General features: G+C 43.3%; 1 protein-coding gene across 2 annotated transcripts in view; it reads left to right on the top strand.

Annotated features, from left to right (window-relative positions):
- Positions 1 to 9,252: 9,252 nt before the first annotated feature.
- Positions 9,253 to 20,717, top strand: part of MED26 (mediator complex subunit 26) — a 64,596-nt gene continuing 53,131 nt past the window's right edge. For both annotated transcript variants that reach the window (XM_073592798.1, XM_073592787.1), the window contains exon 1: positions 9,253 to 9,549. In XM_073592798.1, the coding sequence (XP_073448899.1) occupies positions 9,478 to 9,549 (72 nt within the window). In that variant the 5' untranslated portion in view covers positions 9,253 to 9,477. The remainder of the gene's footprint in view (positions 9,550 to 20,717) is intronic.

The following is a 20,717-nucleotide window of genomic DNA, read 5'->3' as shown; positions in this document are numbered from 1 at the left end:
CACTAGAGAGGTAATGTATTCAAAGAAACTGCATTGTATTACATCAGCCTAAGTATTTTTATAGTATGCATAGTTTTTGTTTTTTTGAGCGAGAGCGAGCTCTCCTGCTTGCTTTGTTCTCAGTGGAGATCATTCATATGCCCTCCTGGTGCTCCCATTAACTGACACGCTTCTCCCTCTTCTTGGCTGCCCTCTATCGCCTTTATGGATTCAAACCCATCTCTTCAATAGCTTAAATACCTTTTGTCAGCGCCTTCCTGTCCTAGCTACAGCAATGGTAACTCAGGATTACATCGTTTGTGACTGAAAACATATTCAATGTTACTGAGATGAGTCATCTTAGCCACCATTGTCATTTACTTGTTCACTGTTGTAATGGTGGCTGTCCACACAGGCATGTCTAAATCCAGTGGCTGTTTGAATTTGCTGTATTGATAATCAATTTTGATCCTAATTCCTTTTTAATTCTTTTTTTTCTCTATACTTGTGCTGATGAAAGTTCTGCATCTACTCTCTACCACCTCCATCCTTACAAGAAACTCTAGAGATTATTGCACCTAACATCCAGTCAAGTCCATTAGGTATTTTTTTAATCTACAGTTCCATTTTTAAAGCTGTCCCCCGGGCATATAGCTTAATTCATAAGTGAATTGTCTCATCTACTAACGGATTTTAATTTTTTTTTTTTGTTTACTAGGCTGGGTTCACACTATGTGCCGCAGCGGGATGCAGCAGAGGGTCCAGTGCGTCCTGGTTTACCATTTTAGGTCTGAGTTTTTACCTGAATTCAGACCTGACAGGGAGCCAAAGAAACACAGGACTCTTCTGCTGTGTGCTCTGCCACTGCTCCGGACCTGACTCTCCTGTCATGCGAATTGGATGCAGGGAAAGCAGCATCCAATTCGCATAAGTGTGAACCCTGCCTCAAACCGCACAGCTAGGAGGGTGACACCTATTTCTCTGTTACAATTAAGAAATACAGTGGTTTCACCTCATTAGCACCCAACTGCTTTTTGGAGCACAAAGGAGCATCAACACACACTAAAAAGTCATTAACTCTACTCTCAAATCCAGTCAGCATTTGTTCAAACAGCAATGCCTGATTCCCCTAAATAAAACAAAATAGAGGGTGCACCAGCCTAGCACAATATCTTCAAAACATATATATTTTTTATTGTTAAAACTCGTAAGTATAATACTCACAAACCAACAGGTGTATAGGAACTTGTCATACTACAACAGCATTAAGTCCACCTTGTATCTTAAATCATAACAGGATATCAGGAGTCCAACAAGCTAACGCGTTTCAAGGCGTGCTTCCCCTCTTCCTTAGAGCCAACTGAACTACACCTTGTATCAGCTCTTAAATGGTATGTCTGCTACCAAACGGGCCCCACGCCCTACTCCGTAGGGGCGAGTTAACCCCTCATGTTTAAAATCAACGTCCTAGCGCACAACTTGGTGGAACAATAAAACAAAATTGCAAATGGAAATCCATGTAAAACGGCATGCATTGCAAGTATTCATATTGGATCCTTGCAATGCATGTAGTTTTACATAGATTTCCATTTGCAATTTTGTACTTTGTTTTATTGTTCCACCAAGTGTGCTATGTTTGTTGTTTTTAAACATGAGGGGTTAACTCCTGCCCATGGAGTAGAGGGTGGGGCCCCTGTTTGATTACCCCCTTGTGCTGCTCCCCCCTCTATTCATCTTAAAGCATAACTAAAGGCAAACCCTTTTTTTTTTTTTTTTTTTTTCCCCCCTTAGGAGAGGGATTAGAACAATTAGTCTGTACCCCTATTAAGGAGATTCACCATTATTGAAAGTAAAAGAAAATCACAAATTTTGGGTAGTCTCCAGAAAAGTAGTAGAGGGGAAATCTTCCAATAGGGACACTAGTTCTGGTGACCTGGGTGTCATCAAGGAATTCCCTTAAAGTGTTACTAAACCCAGTAATATGAAAATGGTTCATCTGCCCACCCACAGTTCCCACAGGTTATAAATCTTCTTTTTACATTAAAATACTGCCACTATATACCTTTTTGGTTGATCTTTATACCACGGTTACGTGATAACCTGCAACGTTTGTCCAGAGCTGTGTATTCAGGTAGGAGGAGATTTCCACTATAACCTGTATACACGCCCACGTGTGTGATGTCAATATCATGTGACCTGGCTAGCTCTGAGAACAAGAAAATGTTCTCTTTAGCAATAGAGAATAAACTGAGCATGTGCCGGAGGACTACCCTCGCTGTATTTTCTGGCCTTGCCAAGAGAGTGCAGGAGGGAAGGATCTGTCCATACAGGATCAAAGAGCATTTTTACACAATGCAGAGGATTAACCCCTTAAGTTCCACAGTGAGTATAACAAACATGCTATTCTGCATATACAGACTGATTTTACTGTTGTGGGTTTAGTAACCCTTTTTAATTTTCAGGGATTTCCTCTCACTCCCTGTTTGATTATAGGACAGGAAGTGAATGGAAATTGGGAGAAGAACAAAAATCTGACAGGGGTTATAATGCTCCCTTGCTTTATCTAAAATGAAAAAGTTTTACCTATAGTTCTACTTTAAGTGCTGTTGTGGTGGGATGACAGGAGGTTAGGACGCATACTTATTTTTCCTGTAAAATAGAAAGGGGTTGGAACCATTTTCAGGTTATTGCTGTGTGACTTTCTGCTCCCTTAACAACCACATTCCTCTTTTCTCTCCACTGGAATCATGAACAGAGCTACTGTGCCCACTGGAAAATGTTTTCCTGTCCTGGGGACAACCCAGCATTTGGTATTTTCTTTCACTTTTGATAATAACAGTAAACATGATGACTAGAGAGGGTGAATCTCCCTCACAGGGGCAGAGGTAGTAATAAAAACCTGACAGATGCTCTAATCCCTCTTTGCTATCCAAAACAAAATAAGCTTTGCCTTTAGGTATATGTATATGCTGATTAAATGTTTGCCTGGAGTTGAGCTTTGGGCTCAACACACATTTGCACTGCACGAGCTGGAATTTAAAGAAATCACTATTAAGAAGTGATTCAGTGGTGTTAGAAATGTTTTAAATATGGTGGTGAAAATCCCAGTGCTTTCTTCCTTGTTAAGAGGGATTAATTGTTTTATACTGCTGTTATCTGCTGACTCTTAGTAGCTGCTCTCCTTGTGTTAGATTCATACCCTAGTGCAGGAGTAGGCAACCTCGGCCCTCCAGCTGTGGTGAAACTACAAGTCCCATGAGACATTGCAAGACCCTGACAATCGCAGGCATGATGGGATTTGTAGTTTCACTACAGCTGGTGGGCCGAGGTTGCCTAATCCTGCCCTAGTGTTTCCTAAATACTTTTTTATTTTTTTTTGTTGCTTTAACCATATCTACAGTATGGCATGCAAAAGGGGACCCAAAGATCTGAGGTTTTATGTTTCTCTAGTTTCAGTTTGCAACTGTCTGCAAGGATTCTAATATACATTAACACATATCAGTCAAGATGTAAATACATATGTTCATTTCCACATTATGTTTAAATGTTTTTCTAGTCTACTCCTATTAATATGAATGAGTTTGTGAAGATTCCCACACCTTTACTTGGTGAATATGTGTCTTAGGGAGTAAAGATGTGGGAATCTGCACAAATTTCTGTCACACATTTCACAGTCTGCCTTCCTAACTACAGAGATTCAGGAGGTGGAGTCAGTAAAGGGCAGCAAGGTACCATGGGATATGTAGTCCTTAGAAAATGAAAGTAAACGGCAGAGGAGAAGCTGCAAAGCATGCTGGGAATCCAGGAAGTTGTGGGAAGAGATGACCAGCAGACAGGCAACCCTTACAAAAAAGAAGCTTTTTTAAGTTAGCTTATGTTGGATTGTAAAATATAACTATTGTTTGTATCATTATTGCAATGCTGATGTTATTAAATGAAAGTGTATGCTGTGACCATAGAACTTCTTTAACCACTTTCCTACCATGCACTTACACCCCCTTCCTGTCCCCTGTGAGGGCATGCCGCTGTTTGGCTCTCCTCTCACTCTCAGTGTGAGGCGAGGAGAGCCGATTACCACTTCCTTGTTTACATGTGACCGGCTGTAATTGGACACAGCCGAACACATGGTTAAAGAGCCGCGGATGCGGCTCATTACAGAGATCGGGGTCGCGCCGTGTCATAGCAACAGAGCGAGGCCGCAATCGCCTCACTGCGCGCCCCCCGCAAGAGCGGCGGTTCTGGGAAGCCGTCATATGACGGTGTCCCAGAATGAGAGCTGCACCGTCCCACCGTCATTTTGACGGTGGGCGGGCAGCAAGCAGTTGAAGCAGAAACACAGGCCAAAATGTATTTACAAGACCTTGTTGCCGATTTCCTACCTTCACTGAATATGTCATCCATCTATGGTTCACTTAGTAATTGCTCTGAAATAGCCTATTCATTTTAAAATCAAACTATTAATTCTCTTTGTTTTCCTGTTTGTAAGAGGCTGCTATACCTCCTATTCCCCTAGCCACTGGTCTTGGCACATCCCTGCTGTCGTTCTTTCTCCAGGAAGCAGTGATGTAATTCAGCTTTATTTTCTGTGGTGGGTGGACTGGGACTTCCAGACACATTCAACATATACAGGCCTAGTGTACCCACCCACATTCAGTACAATTGCCTGTGGTTGATGGGAACTGTAGTTTCCTTTCACTGCAGAGAGAGAGAAGAGGATATGACATAATCTCTACTGTTACACCTCCTCCTTGGTGAAGCAGATGCTGTTATCTTTTGAATTGCAGAGATGGGGTCATGAAAATTCAGTTAGGCTTTTCTCCTTACTGGTAAGGATTTTCAAAAAAATAACTAACGGGTGATTTTTTTTGCCTACCCCAGAGTTCTTCTATAAAAGTGGAGTTCCACCCAAAAGCTCATTTGTCTCCTCCCCCCCCCTCCGGTGCCACATTTGGCACCTTTCAGGGGGGAGGGGGGAACGGGTACCTGTCTTTGACAGGTATCCTGTTCCCACTTTTAGGAGTCTGGGCCACGGCGAATTATGTCAGCAGCTCCGCTCCCTCTGCCGCCGGGCCAGAAGGAGAGTGCAGTGGTGCCTCCTGCATGCGCAGTAGAGACCTGGTGTGAAACCGTAATGCTTCACTACTGCTAATGGCGGCGGCGGCGGCAGCACCCAAATGATGCCTCTGCCCCACAGAAATCTCCCAAGCAGTATTGTCATTCCTGCTCAGTTCTCTGCTGGACTACAGAAGATATCCCCCTATCATTATCATCACCTCAATCTTGAGAGAGGGATTGTTGTTTGGTATGCAAACAAAGGAGAACTCAGGCAGGGTTGACAATACTGGTTGGGATTTCTACTTTCAACATTCTGAAAGCTGAACTCCAGCCTTGCAAAGTTGGATAGGCTCCTATCCTGTATGAAATATCTTATTCTTTCATGTCAGAGAAATACCACCTAATTTCTTTTTTTGGAGGACATACAGCATCAACTACCCCTTTCCTCCACAGTTGAATTGTCCCAGGCCCATCACTTTCATTGGTTGGAATTCAGTTCTTTCACGGAGGCTCGGTATTACATGACATGTTAGCTAGGGCATGTTGGAACTCTAGCAATCTAACCCAAGCCCTGATTAAGAGGGATTCTTCGGCTCCTGAAATGCATTGGCTACTGTATTTCAGCTGGTTGCCACTACACTCTCAAGGGTAATCATATATAGATGTGTGAGATGAACATTTGTTGCTCTGTTCAATCTGTTTCTAATACAACCTGACTAGCAATCAATGGCCACTCCACCCCAGACTGACATCCACCCATCAAGGTATTTTGAAATTAGCATAACTCCTCCCAACAGCCAGCCTACCATTTGTATCAGGGCTTAAAGCGGAGTTCCACCCAAATTTTGAACAATATCTGTATGTATTCTCTTCCTTGCCTAGATGCTGACATGCCGTTTAAAAAAATTTAAATCGCCGTAATTACCTTTTATTTTTCTATTCTTCTTTGCACTTCCTGGTTCTCCTCCCGTGGGAGTAGGCGTGTTTCTAGCCTCTCCCAGACTCCTGGGAGCTAGTCTCAGGCTTCCCAGGATGCCACTGAGCATGTGTGGGAACGAGCGGTGAATGCTGGGAGCACAGCATTCACCACATCCAGGAAATAAATGCTTGTGGGCTTCAAATGCCCACAATGAAGATGGAAACCGCCTACAGTGAATAATATAAGTTATTCTTTCCAACGAAATCTGACACAGGCGGACATATTACACACAATATGTGAGTATGTAATGCTGAGAAGAAAAGTTTGTGAATGAACTAAAAATAAAAAAAAAAGGATAGATAGGTGGACCCCCGCTTTAAGGTTCTTAAATGGAATACTGAGACTGGAGCCTGTGATATTTTTAGGAAGCTTTGTACAGCACCCAGCTGACCTCTTCCACCAGTCATGATCTACCTGCATTGCAGAAAGTACAGAGGCACAGTCATGATGTCACTGGGTATAAAATAAGGTATGTAATGAAAATTAAAGTTTTATTTAAAATGTTGCTTTTATGAGAAGGTGAGGAATTAGTATAAGCAGATTGAACCTCAAGGAGCACCAGTCTGCCCCCAAATAATGTAGCTGCTGACTTTTAATATAAGGACACTTACCTGTTCAGGGATGTCATCATCTTAGCTGATTCCTCAAGGTGCCAGCCTCTTGGGTAAGGGAAAATGGCAGTGAAGCCTTCTGGCTTCACAGTAGGCTTTGCTACTGAGCATGTGTAAGGTGCGCTATGAATTGTCTCGCAGGCTTCTGGGACCTGTGCCAAATGTGGCAGTAGAGGGGGTGAGGATGCAAATAAGCAGAATGTCCACTTTTGGATGAAGTTCCACTTTAAAGTGGAACGTCCATTAGAAATTCCTCTGTTTCTATTCCATCCCCCCTTCTGACAGTAATGTCAACTATTTTTTTTTTTGTGGGGTGGAGGTACCTTTTAACAGGAACCTGCTCCCACTTGGATCTGAGCGGAAGTTTGCCTCCCGGGACATTTCACAGGTCTCAGAAGGCTGTAAGAACATTCACAGGGCGCAGGGGGAAGGTGGCTGTAAAGTTGCTAGGAGTCACAGCCGGCTTCCCAAAGTCAACATGGTGGAGCCAGGGCCCTGAAGACCAGTTAAGAACTGGCCTGGGTGAGGACGTTGTTGGATCCCTAACAGATAGGTGTACAGTATTTGTAGCTGTTGACTTTTTTTTTTTAAATTACAGAAGATCCTCTTTTTAACCACTAAGGCCTGGTTCATACCGATACATTTTTTAGTGCGTATTCAGTTTTGTAGAAACACGCTGCAATCCATTTAACATGGTTTCCTATGGATGTAGTTCACATCTGTGCATTTTATGGTAAGGGCCAGGGACTTTTTTCTGGTTTTTGGTTCCATAAACTTCAATGGATCAAAAGCGTGTATTGAAAAAACACAAAATGCACCTGGAATATGCAAACTGCAACCTGCATAGGTGTGAACCAGGTCTTAAGGACCAGAAGGATTTACTCCCTTAATGACTTGGCCATTTTTTGCGATACGGCACTGCGTTACTTTAGCTGACAATTGTGTGGGTGTGTGACACTGTACCCCAATAAAATTAATGTCCTTTTTTTTCCCCCCCACAAATAGAGCTTTCTTTTAGTGTTATTTGATCACCTCTGCGTTTTTTAGTTTTTGCGCTATAAACATAAAAAGAGCGACAATTTTATAAAGTAACAATATTTTTTTATTTTCTGCTATATATCCAATTAAAAAAAAACACATTTCTTTTCAATTTAGGCCAATACGTATTCTGCTACATATTTTTGGTAAGCATATATTGTTTGGTTTGCGCAAAAGTTATGGCGTCTACAAAATAAGGGATAGATTTATGGCATTTTTATTATTTCTTTTTTTATTTTACTAGTAATGGTGGTGATCAGTTATTTTTAGCGGGACTGCAACATTGCGGCGGACAGATCGGATACCTAACTGACAATTTTTTTTTTTTTTTTTTGAGGAACCAGTGACATTATTAGAGTGATCAGTGCTTTTTGCACAGACATTGTACTAATGGCACTGGCAGCGAAGGGGGTTAATTGTGTTCCCTGGGTGTGTTTACTAACTGTATGGGGGATGGGCTGCCTGGGATAACACACAGATCCATCTGTCTTCCTCCATAGCAGAAAGACAGATCTGTGTGTCATCCCCTGTCATAATAGAGATCTGCCTTGTTTACGTTGGTAGATCCCCGTTCTGTCTCTGCAGGGAATGATCGCAAGCGGCTGGCGGACATTGAGTCTGCCAGACCCGCTGATTGGCTCCCCCACAGACCTGTGAACAAGCCAGATGTACAGCTACGGCAATTCGTGCAGCCAAGCCACCTTGTGGCTGGTTGGCAAGCAGTTAAAGCAGAGCTCCGTGCAAAGATGGAAGCTCTGCTTGCTTGCACCCAATTCACCCCCCCCCCCCCCTCTGCAGTTGACTTTTTTTGGGGGGGGGGGGTAGAGAGAGAGATGCAGAGGCATGATGGGACTTGTAGTTTTGCAACAGCTGGAGGTCCACTAATTGCATATCCCTGATCTAAAAGTATTTCCAGCCCCTCCTGCCTTCTGGGACACACATGGGTCCCAGAAGACGGCAGGACCATTCAGAAAGCGCAATATGACTTGCACATGTGCAGTAGGAAAGCCTGAAGTTTCCCTTAGTGAAGATGCTGGTGCCTGCAACCGAAGCCACTTGAAGAATTGGCTTGGTGTGCCGACATTATTGACCCTTAGACAGGAAATTGACTTATATTAAAAGTCAGCAACTAAAGTATTTGTAGCTGCTGACTTTTATTTATTTTTTTGCCCAGGCTGGAGCTCTTTTTTAATATTTAAAAAGACAAAACATGTGGATGCATGTACTGCAAAGATGTGATTAAATTATTTTATGTGTATATATATATATATATATATATATATATAGTACATGGCAAAATACAGTACATTGAGATTTCTCACTGAAAAAAAACAAAAAACTTTTCATTTTGCATTTCCACATTCATAAACACAAATCCTATTATTTACAAGTATCACGTAGCTTCCAGTTTGTTTGTTTCTGTTACAAGAAAAAGCTAGCCTAACAACTTGTTGGCCGCCATAGAAATGCAGCGCATGCCACAAGCATGACACAGCTGACAGACAGCCCCACGCTGCCTCTGACACTTCCTGTGAGTAGTGGGGGGGGGGAGGGGAATAGTGCGTGCCGACGTTCAACGTGACGTGCGTGCTGCCCAGAGGACTAGTGACGCAAAGACGCTGCCCCAGTGGCGTCACAAAGCGTGCGGCGGCGGATTTCCCGTCCTGCCTCGGGGCTCCCGGTCGCTCGGCTCCAGCTGGAGAGACGCGCCTGGGAGTCTCCGGTGTCGAGCGCTCCCGGTGCCCGGGCCCCTGTGTCCCTCCCTACCCGGGAACATGCCGCGCCGCCCTCCGCAGTGATCCCCGGACAGAGGCAATGACAGCGGCTCCGGTATCCCCGCGGGAGATCAGGGAGAGGCTGCTGCAGGCCATCGATCCGCACAGCAATGTGAGTGCCGGGGCCGTGGGGAGGGAGTTTTGAGGGAAGTGGGGGGTAGGGGAATGGTGACTGAGCAGAGCCGGTAAGGCTTGGTAGTAAGGTGCTAGAGCTGAGCCCTCACAAGTCGGCTGGCTCCCTCAGAGGACACCTGTGTGCCGGGACTTGTGAGGGACACGGCTTGGTGACACTTGTTGCCGGCCAGGTGTCGGTGTGTGAGGGGAACGTGGCCGGGGCTGTGAGGTGAGGGTGGCTGGGAGGGAGCAGGCCCGGCCATGTCCCCGGCCATGTCCTCCTCTCACACACATACACTCTCTCTGTCTTCCAGCCACTCTCCTCTCATGTCTCACTCACTGCAACCCAGGCCTTCACCTTCCACAAGGCCATCTGTCACCCGCTCTCACATTGGATCCTTGATCTCTGAGCACAATAAAACTCAACTAGATCTCTACAGCATCAATGTGTTTATATTGTATCATTCAGGACAACATGAAAGTCTTACCTTAATATGCTCTCTTCATCTCTAGACCCCTGGATCTGTATTGGGGTGGCCATGTTCTGCTACTGGCATCCAATGGCTGCTTCCTCTCCTTGAGCAGGCTGTCCTGGCCATGTTGTCACCTCTCTTATAGGTCTGGAAAGGCAACACTGGCCCAGATTGCCCATACACTAGATCAGGGGTCTCCAAGCTATGCCCCTCCAGTTCTTCAGGAACTACAATTCCCGTCATGTTTGTGAATGTCAGTTTTACAATGCCTCATGGGATGTGTAGTTCCGCGACAGCTGGAGGGCCGTAGTTTGGAGATCCCCCTGCGCTTATAGCAGCCTTTTCTCAGCATTTTGACCCCCAGAGGAATCATTGAAATAATTGATATTAACCTGGTAAAGTTAGTCCAGTGTTTCTCAACTCCAGTCCTCAAGGCGCCCCAACAGGTCATGTTTTCAGGATTTCCCTCAGATGAAACGGCTGTGGTAATTACTAAGGAAGTGAAACTGATCAAATCACCTGTACAAATTAACGGAAAGCCTGAAAACATGACCTGTTGGGGCGTCTTAAGGACTGGAGTTAAGAAATACTGGGTTAGTCTACTGGGGATCATTGGGAAAATGACCTTTTGGTGGTCTGTGGGATGACTGCCACCCTTACAGGCAGCTTTAAAGTATTACTAAACCCACAATGGTAAAAGCAGTCTGTATATGCAATAAAGCATGCGTGTTATACGCACTGTGGAACCTAAGGGGTTAATCCTCCACATTGTGTAAAAAAAAAAAAAAAAAAAAAAAAAAAAAAAAAAAGCCTGTGTGATCCTGTCTTCTCTAATCCTCTTCTTCTTCCACAGTCCCCAAACCATAGGGGGCAAGCTGCACATGCTCAGTTTGGTGTGTATTGCTAGTTTTTTTTTTTTTTTTTTTTTTGGGAGCGTGAATGTGATCAGCACTGTTCAGACAGCAAGGTAGGGGTCCTGCAGCCTCATAAGACAATCGGGGGGGAAAAATGAAAACTCCTCATACAAGTTTTAACCAGACACCGATAGAAGTCACAAGACTGCTATATACTGCAACAAGAAATGGTATTTAGCAGTTTATATTTACTAAAACTATTGCATTTCCATGTACTGTGGGAGACCAGATATGGTGAATGCAGGGTCCTGGGTTTAGCAACACTCTGAGGCTGGGTTCATACTTGTGCAAATTGGATTCGGGTTCCCCCCCCCCCATCTAGACAGGAGAGTGTGACCGGTTCTCAATGGTTTACACAGCTCCGGGGCAGGCCATGGTCCACGTTTGGAAAGGATCCTGTGCATCTTTGACTCCAAATCAGGTGTGAATTCGGGCTGAAATTCAGACCTGATTCGCACCTGAAATGGTGAACAGGAACGCACCTGACCCCCTGCTGTGAGCCGCGGCCGAAGCAAGTGTGATCCCAGCCTAAAGCAGAACTAAAGTCTCCATACTTCTCTGTCCGGCGCCGGCATCCTCTTCTGAGTGCCAGTCTTCGGGCCTCTTAATTGGCTGGAGGGGCATGAAGTCCTGTCATCCCAGCACTTGGAGACTGGCCCGGCACTGAGTTGCTCAGTTTACAGTTCTGTAGGAGTCACGCAAGCGGGCAAGTAGGGGCATTTTATTGCAAAAGATACAGTGCTTGTTTTTTTACAGTCAAATTTTAGTTCAGCTTTAGGCTCGGTTCACATATATGTGGTTTGGTTAACACAGCGAATCCTGTACGTTTCCCGCACTCCCTTGAAATTGCACGGTGTTCATGCGATTGACTAAATCTGATTGCATGGGTGTGAACACCCATGCAACCTGACTCCAGTGCATTGGGGGGGGGGCTCCGCAACTTTTTTTGTGCGGCTTTGGTGCGATTTGAGTGATACAAATGAATGGTTAAAACTGAACCGCACAGACATCGCATGTGATTTGAATAGGAATGCAATGTGCTTCTGATCTAAATCACGTGATTTCCGGCACCGCATATATGTGAACCCAGCCTTAAAGTGGCACTAAGCCCTGCTATCGTTTCAGCCAAGGAAGCTGCCATCTTGGCCTCTGTTTAATCTTCAACTGCCCTGGTGCTGCACATGTGATCAGTTATGACACCAGCCATTGGATGGTTGGACAGTTTGGTTGAGAGCACGACCATTTGTGACTGTTATATTGCTGGCTTGTGCCAGAAATGTAAATGGGTATACTTTAGCTTTAACCCCTTCCCGACCACCTCATGCCGATATACGTCATCAGAATGGCACGGGTGGGCAAAATGGCGTTCAGGTACGCCCCCTTTAAGAAGCGGCATTGTGGGCGCGCGTGCTCCGTGACCGCGGTTCCCGTGGACTCTATGTCCGCCGGGTGCCCGCGATCGTGTCACACAGCGGAAGTACGGGGAGATGCCTATGTAAACAAGGCATTTCCCCATTCTGCCTTGTGACATGACAGGGATCACTCTAGGGCTGCAACTAACGATTATTTTCATAATCAATTAGTTGGCCCATTGTTGTTTCGATTAATCGGTTAATAACCTTAAAAAAAGTGTGGTGTATAATTTAGTTAATATGTAAAGTTTTAAAAAAAAAAGGCCATTTATTCTTAAATATCTTTATGCAGTGGTAAATATAAATAACCAACTACAACTATATGGTTAGGGAGCAAAATATCGAATCCACTCTGAGAATAACAGACAGAAGAGAGATACTGTACATACTATTAGAAGAGATATACTGGTAAATCTGGTAAATATCATCAGACTCAGAGATCACATTTTTTTTTTATTTAAAAAAAAAAACAATGTCTTCCTTCAAAAAACAATTTCATTTTAAGAACCTTCGTTTGATTTTCTAATCGTTAGTGGGGTCAAATCAACATTCATTTTCAACCACGGGAAAATTTGGAAATAGAAAACTTCTTGGTCAAAGGAATTTTCAGTGTATGTGGTTTTCGTTTAGAAATTACATTCATTTTAAAAACAGAATGTTAAAAACAAGTCTTTCATTCAGCGAATGTACAAAGATTTTTCGTCTGAATGTTCTTGTCTGAAAATAGATTTGTGTGGCCAGCATAAGGCTCGGTGCACACCGATGCAGTTTGCCTTTGATCTGTTTCTGCAGTGCTTTTTGCTGTGCGTTATGATTTTTGCGCTCGTGATTTTGCTGCAATTTGCGTTTTTGCATTTTTTTTTTTTTTTTTTTTTAGCCAATTTGTTGTTGGGCAGATAAAAAGCACAAATTGCAGCAAAATCGCATTACATGCTTTTCTGCAGCTTCTCCATTGAAGTATATTGAACCAAAAAAAAGCACCATTTTGCGTTAAAGCACATGACCCTTTCCAAATACGCAGCGGCTGAAAAAAGCATAGATGTGAATGTGTCCCATAGGAAACCATGTAAATGAACTGTAGTGCATTTCTGCAAAAGGCACCAAAAAACACATAGATGTGAACCAGGTCTAAGACGTTTAGTAATATAATGGGGTTGAAAAAACTAAAATGAGCCCTTTATAGTACAAAAAAAGCAGATAATCACTACTGTAAGGGGTTCATCTTTTTACTGTAGAACTGTGTAATATTTACAGTAGCGATTATTTGATTTTTTTGTACTATAAAGGGGTAACTTTAGTTTTTTTAATCCCATTATGTTACTGGCCGATTAATCGATTATGAAAATAGTAATCGATTAATTTCATAATCGATTAGTTGCCGATTAATCGATTAGTTGTTTCAGCCCTAGATCACTCCCTAGGACACACTTAACCCCTTGTTCACCCCCCCTAGTGTTTAACCCCTTCCCTGACAGTGTCATTTAGACAGTAATCGGTGCATTTTTATAGCACTGATCGCTGTATAAATAAGTGGTCCCAGAAGTGTCCAATGTGTCCGCCATAATGTCGCAGTCACAATAAAAATCGCAGGTCGCTGCCATTACTGATAAAAAAAAAAATTAATAATAAAAATGCCATAAAACTATCCCCTATTTCATAGACAGTATAACTTTTGCGCAAATCAATATACGCTTATTGCGTTTTTTTTTTTTTTTTTAAATATGTGGAATAATACATATCGGCATAAACTGAAGAAGAAAATGCTTTTTTTTATATATTTTCATATCAATCAAAATTGTTGCTTTTTTTTTTTTATAGCGCAAAAAATAAAAACTGCAGAGGCGATCAAATACCACCAAAGAAAAGCTCTATGGGGAAAAAAGGACTTCAATTTTGTTTGGGTGCAACGTTGTGCAAATGTCAGTTAAAGCGACGCAGTGGCGAATCGCAAAAAGTGCTCTGGTCGGGAAGGGGGTAAATCCTTCCGGGGCTGAAGTGGTTAATTTTATTTTAGCTTTATCAATTTAACAGTTTCAAAAAAAGTTACATTTCTGGAATGCTGGGATTGCTAACTGTTTTTTGCTTTTGTCCGCAACCAAATTGTCCAACCATCAATTTGGCTGGTGTCATAACTGATCACGTGTGCAGCATCATGGCAGTTGCAGATCCAAACAGGTGCTAAGATGGCAGCTTTCTTAGCTGAAAATGATAGTAGGGCTTAGTTCCAATTTAAAGATCATGCTGATAGACCTGGAACTATGCAGGCACTATCAGATGGGAGGTCAGTTAGGTTGAGAATGGCTGTACCATACCATTTGATTTGTACAGTCTTTCCTAGATCTACCATCAACTATGTAATATGATGGGGCATTTAATCCATTCATTTTAGATCTAGTCCAGCTCCTTGTACTACATAATTAATGGTAGATCTCAAGGAGATTGTACGTTGTACAGTTTTACACCAACCATACAATTTGATTGTAACACTCTATTAGATCATGCTACAAAGGAGAATGAAGGGAATAGTGTATGGTAAGGGATAAAGCAGACCATTCACTGATCTACCATAAACAATCCATTCAATTGGTGTCTAGCCATACCCTTGCAAAACGTTGATGGTAGATCGGTGTATGGTCTGCTTTACCCTTTTCCATACACTATGAATTCTCGTTTGTGGTGTGGTGACAGTTCCAAACAATCCATTATGTTTGTATCATGTCAGGCAGGCCCTTGTACTACGTAGTTGATGGTAAATCTAAAGATCTTATAGTGTGTGCAGTCACCTTTTACGCTTCAGTTTAACAAAACTTTTTTATTTTTTGTTTTGGATAGAGTGCAAATGGATTAAAACGCTTTGCAGGTTTATAGTGCTGTCTGTGCTCCTGTTTTGGATATTTACCCTCTCTATTTGCCATGTTTACTGTTCTCAAAAGTAAAAGGAAAAACCCAAGAACAAGAATAGAGGGGAATCCACCAATGGGGATACTAGTTCTCATGACTCTAGAGACAACCTTGACTATGGGACAAAAAGTGAAGGTAAATCTGTCCAACGGGTCACAGACAGCAATGAGAACCTAATAGGTTATAACCATCCCTTACGCTATCTAGAATGAAATAAATGTTTTGCCTCTTAGTTCTGCTTTCACACACAGTCATGCAGAGCCTGCACAATCGCTCACCTGGGACCTGCAGCTGCCACATACAGCCACACATTAAGATGAATTAGAAAATTTGGCTGTACGTGGGTATGTACCAGGAGTTGCATAAAGCATGGATAACACCAAATGCAAACAGTGTGCGCTCGGTGTACATCCGTGCAGGTGCTTTACGCAACCCCCAGCCACCTCTTCTAATTCATCACAATGGGTAGCTGTATGCAGTTGCTGCGTGCCCTGGAAAAATCATTACGCAGTTTCTGAATATTGTACAGCTATGTGCATTAAACATTACAGAGCTTTTCCTCCCAGCCAGACATCTCTACAAACTTTAAGGCCCCTTTCACACCAGTGGACTGATTGGGTCTGCCTGTCCATTTTTCAGGCAGACCCAATCGGACCACTCATTGTTCTCTATGGGGCGGCAGATATGTGTCTGCTGTCGCCTGCCAGCATCCGATCTGGTCCTCTAAAAACAGACGGATGGGGATATGTTCGCCATCTGTCTGGCGGATTGGATGGAAACGAACATGCAGTCCATCTCCATCTGATTGCCCCATGGTGGGCAGAGGGCTGTGTCCACTCCGCATAGCAGAGCGGACACTGATCTGTCTTCCACTTGCTCGGCGGGTATCACGGGAGAGATCCCCTTGGATGGATTCTGCCCCATGTGAAAGGGGCTTAAGTGTTTGCTCACTCCAAGTGCAGGCACTAACACATGGCCACTGGTATGCAATGTGAAGGCAGCAGTGCTGATACACCTATGCAGCATTTCACACTATGTTTTTTTTTACGTTCTTGAAATTTTACAAAGTGACGTGCAGTTCTATTGGCTGTAGTGCCGTGGATCTTTTCTCACCACATGTCAATGAAAGTAGTGCGCGTCATACTTTTTTTCAAGGCACACCACTACATCTACAACCGTGATCCCGATATCGTTTCTTCAGCTGCCGATTCCCTATCGGGTGAAAGTTATTCCAGTGGCTTTACAGCCACTGGATCACTTTTACGGGCTACCCACCCCCCGCCGCTGCTTTTACCAGGATGTCTTGTCGGATTGCAGAGCCTGGTACTGATGCTGCCACCTTGATCATTTTCACTAAGAGTGGCAGGAAAAGAAGTTCCCTCCCCTGTTCTGTGATGTCAGAAATGACAAGAAATTCATCACTTCTGGTCTTCGTTTGTTTACAAGCCGTTAACTGCTTGTACAGTGACTGATTAACCTGATTCTGTTTGATCAGATTTTTTGGTGGCCAGAGGTGAGGTTTGGGATCTAATAAACCCCGGATATCTCCATATAGAGGACCTGTCACAGCCCATGCTATCTCAAGGAATGTTGTTTATCCCTTGTGATGGCAAAAAAGTTGATCAAAAAACAATATTTTAGAGTTGTCATTAGAGCAAGGGATAAGAAAGCATCCTTCATTAAGTATGAATCTTCTGCTGTCATCTGCCTAAGATTGGAATTTCCCCCATCTTCACTGTGGGGAGATTTCCCTTAATTTCCTGTCACATCTTCAAGTGAATCAAGTGCGGCAAAAAAACCTTATAGGGGGGTCTTAATCCTTCCCTACACCATTCAAAATTGGGGGAAAAAGTTTTGGCCGTACATTTAAAGGAGAAGTCCAGCCTGAGCAATTCGTTTTGCACTCCTGTGACCCATTTTCAGCAGAGAGCGGTCTGAAGTTCGCTCTCTCCTGACGTCACACAGATCAGTCCAGGCATTGCGTCATCCTGACTCTGGGAGTCTGGATCCGCCAGCTGCCTGGACTGATGGCAGTCTCAGCGAGTCGCTGAGACAGCCGCTCTCCACCCCTCCACAGCTCAGCACTTCAATGAGCGTGGAGGAGCGCTGCTGACTGTCAGACTGCTCGGGGAGGTGAGATAACTGAGCCATCAGCGATGTTCGATCGCTGAGTTCTCAGTGCAAAGATCCCAGGGGTCAGATGCAGCATCGGTCTGATGATGCATCCACCTAGGTAAGTGTGAATCTGAAATAAACCAGATTCCCATATTTCTCTTTTTAACCAGTGTGTGTGTTTGTCCCAGAAGTATAGGGAAATACTACAATGTATGCAAAGCTTCCCACAACAGGTAGCCTGTGAATTGCAAGTATTAGCCAATAGAATGTGTGCCGGTAGTAAGGGCTGTTCCTCTATATTGTGATCAAGGAACTATTGGTTGAAGGGGGTTTCTAGTGGTTTGCAGGGGTGGTGGAAGTACAGTCTGTGGCATGATTGAAGACAGCAGCATAATTGTCCCCTTAGTTCAGTCTGATTAGCAAGTCCAACATTGGGATGAGAACGTCCACAAATAAAATTGAGGGGCTAAATGCTTCTCAGCCATTCAGAGGAAGCTTTGTTATTCTATGAATTAATACAAAGCTTCCTCTGGCTGAGGTGGAGTTTGTGACATCACTTGCCTGCCTCTCTGCCTCAGCCAATCAGAGGAAGCTTTGTAGTCATTCAGCTCCCTGTAAATTGCTGAGCGGTACTCAGCCCAATGAGATTATATTCCAGAAGCAGAACGGACGTTTGTATCCCACTGCCATAACTCCGTGCTGTATACTGTATTTAATTGAGGCAACATACAGTTTATAGAGCGCTCACAGCTGCTTCTTCTCTTTAGTGACCTAGAACTGTAAATAAGGCATTGCGGGTACAATGCCAGGCTCCTGCAGACACAGTATGGCCAGACAGTTACTGAATGGCAGGAGCAATCCTTGGACTCAGAAGATGCTCACCAGCACCCTCACAGTTCATTGAGAACTACAAGCCATTGGCCGTGGAAGCTGACAGTAGATGTAGTTTGTGCATTCACAGAATCTGTGAATGAATGACGTGGGTGTGTGTACCGGGTAAAAACAGCGGTGGAAAAGACTTTTAAACGAAAACAAATGCAGCCACCAGATCTAATGATTGGTGAGCTGCAATATGATTGGTGAGCTGCAATATACAGTACTTTGCAGAAGTATTCACCCCCCTTGGCATTTTTCGTGTTTTGCCTCCTCACAACCTGGAATTAACATGGATTGTTTGAGGATTTGCATCATTTAATTTACAGAACGTGCCCACAACTTTAAAGATGTGTTTTTTTTGTGTTTTGTTTTTTTGTTTTTTATTGTGAAGCAAACAACAACTAGGACAAATTAACAGGAAAAGTCAATGTGCATAACTATTCACCCCCCTAAAGTCAATACTTTGTAGAGCCACCTTTTGCGGCTATCACAGCTCCAAGTCCCTTTGGATAAGTCTCTATGAGCTTGCCACATCTTACCACTGGGATTTTTTCCCATTCCTCCTTGCAAAACTGCTCCAGCTCCTTCAAGTTGAATGGTTTGTGCTTGTGAACAGCAATCTTTAAGTCTGAATACAGATTTTCTATTGGATTGAGGTCTGGGCCTTCACTAGGCCATTCCAACATATTTACATGTTTCCCCTTAAACCACTCAAGTGTTGCTTTAGCAGTATGTTTGGGGTCATTGTCCTGCTGTAAGGTGAACCTCCGTCCTAGCCTCAAATCACACACAGAGTGGTACAGGTTTTGCTCAAGAATATCCCTGTATTTAGCACCATCCATCTTTCTCTCAACTCTGACCAGTTTCCCAGTCCCGACTGCTGAAAAACATCCCCACAGCATGATGCTGCCACCACCATGTTTCACTGTGAGAATGGTGCTCTTTGGGTGATGTGATGTGTTGGGTTTGCGCCAGACATAGCGTTTTCTTTGATGGCCAAAATGTTCAATTTTATTCTCATCAGACCAGAGCACCTTCCTCCATACATTTTGGGAGTCTCCCACATGCCTTTTCGCAAACTCAAAACGTGCCATTTTGTTTTTTTGCTGAAAGTAATGGCTTTCTTCTGCCCACTCTGCCATAAAGCCCAACTCTATGGAGCGTACGGCTTATTGTCGTCCTATGTACAGATACTCCAGTCTCTGCTGTGGAACTTTGCAGCTCCTCCAGGGTTACCTTAGGTCTCTGTGCTGCCTCTCTGATTAATACCCTCCTTGTCCGGTCCGTGAGTTTTGGTGTGTGGCCGTCTCTTGGCAGGTTTGCTGTTGTGCCATGTTCTTTCCATTTGGTTATGATAGATTTGATGGTGCTCCTAGGGATCATTAAAGATTTGGATATTTTTTTTTTATAACCTAACCCTGACTTGTACTTCTCAAAAACATTGTCCCTTACTTGTTAGTTCCTCGGTCTTCATGGCAGTGTTTGGTTAGTGGTGCCTCTTGCTTAGGTGTTGCAGCCTCTGGGGCCTTTTGAAAAGGTGTATATATGTAATGACAGATCATGTGACACTTAGATTGCACACAGGTGGACATCATTTCACTAATTATGAGACTTCTGAAGGTAATTGGTTGCACCAGAGTTTTTTATGGGCTTCATAACAAAGGGGGTGAATACATACGCACATGTCAATTATCAGTTTTTTATTTCTGAAAAATAGTTTTATGTATATATTTTTCTAATTTTACTTCCCCAACTTAGACTATTGTGTTCTGATCCATCACATATAATTCAGGTTTAAAAAAACATTGAACTAAAGGCTGTAATGTAACAAAATAGGTGCAAAGCCAAGGGGGGTGAATACTTTTGCAAGGCACTGTATAAAATTTTTATGTCTGGGTTTAATACGGCTTTAAACTCAAAAGCAAATATTTATTATATTGCAGCTTGCCAGTTCTTAAAGGAAAAGTTAACATTTTTGTAACATGTTACACCCATATTCAGGTAGTAATGTGTTACAAATTCACCGGTTCCCAAACCTCCCCAGCTCCTCGATGTGACAGGCGATCTGTCACTCTGTAAAGAATGTGGGTGTGCGGGGCTCCTCCTGCCTGGCCACGTCACTCATACAGAGTTCTGTGAATAGAAAGCTACAAGGTCTGACAGCCTTTGCCTCCTTTAAATGTGATGGCTGCATTTGTTTTCTTTTTAGGCTTTCTTTTTTTGCCTGCTGATCCTGCTAGTAAGTCTGTTTTTCAACAGGACATGCTGTACTGCAGATGTAGCAGTTAGAGGATTGAGACAAACCTAACTACTTCTGGTTATTTTCGATGGTCATTTTTTTATTTATTGATGCAAAACCTTTATCCCAAAAGGAAAACTGTTGCTGCAAAAGCATTAGATGGAGTTTGACTTTAGTTTGTCTTTTGTATCTAAATCTGCTAGTTTAATACTACCCACCCCTGCTGCTGTTGTAAG

This window comes from Aquarana catesbeiana, linkage group LG01 (genome assembly GCF_042186555.1).
Source record: "Aquarana catesbeiana isolate 2022-GZ linkage group LG01, ASM4218655v1, whole genome shotgun sequence".
Classification (NCBI taxonomy): domain Eukaryota; kingdom Metazoa; phylum Chordata; class Amphibia; order Anura; family Ranidae; genus Aquarana; species Aquarana catesbeiana.
The sequence above is the reverse complement of the archived record's forward strand: the minus strand, read 5'-3'. Positions and strand labels throughout refer to the sequence as shown.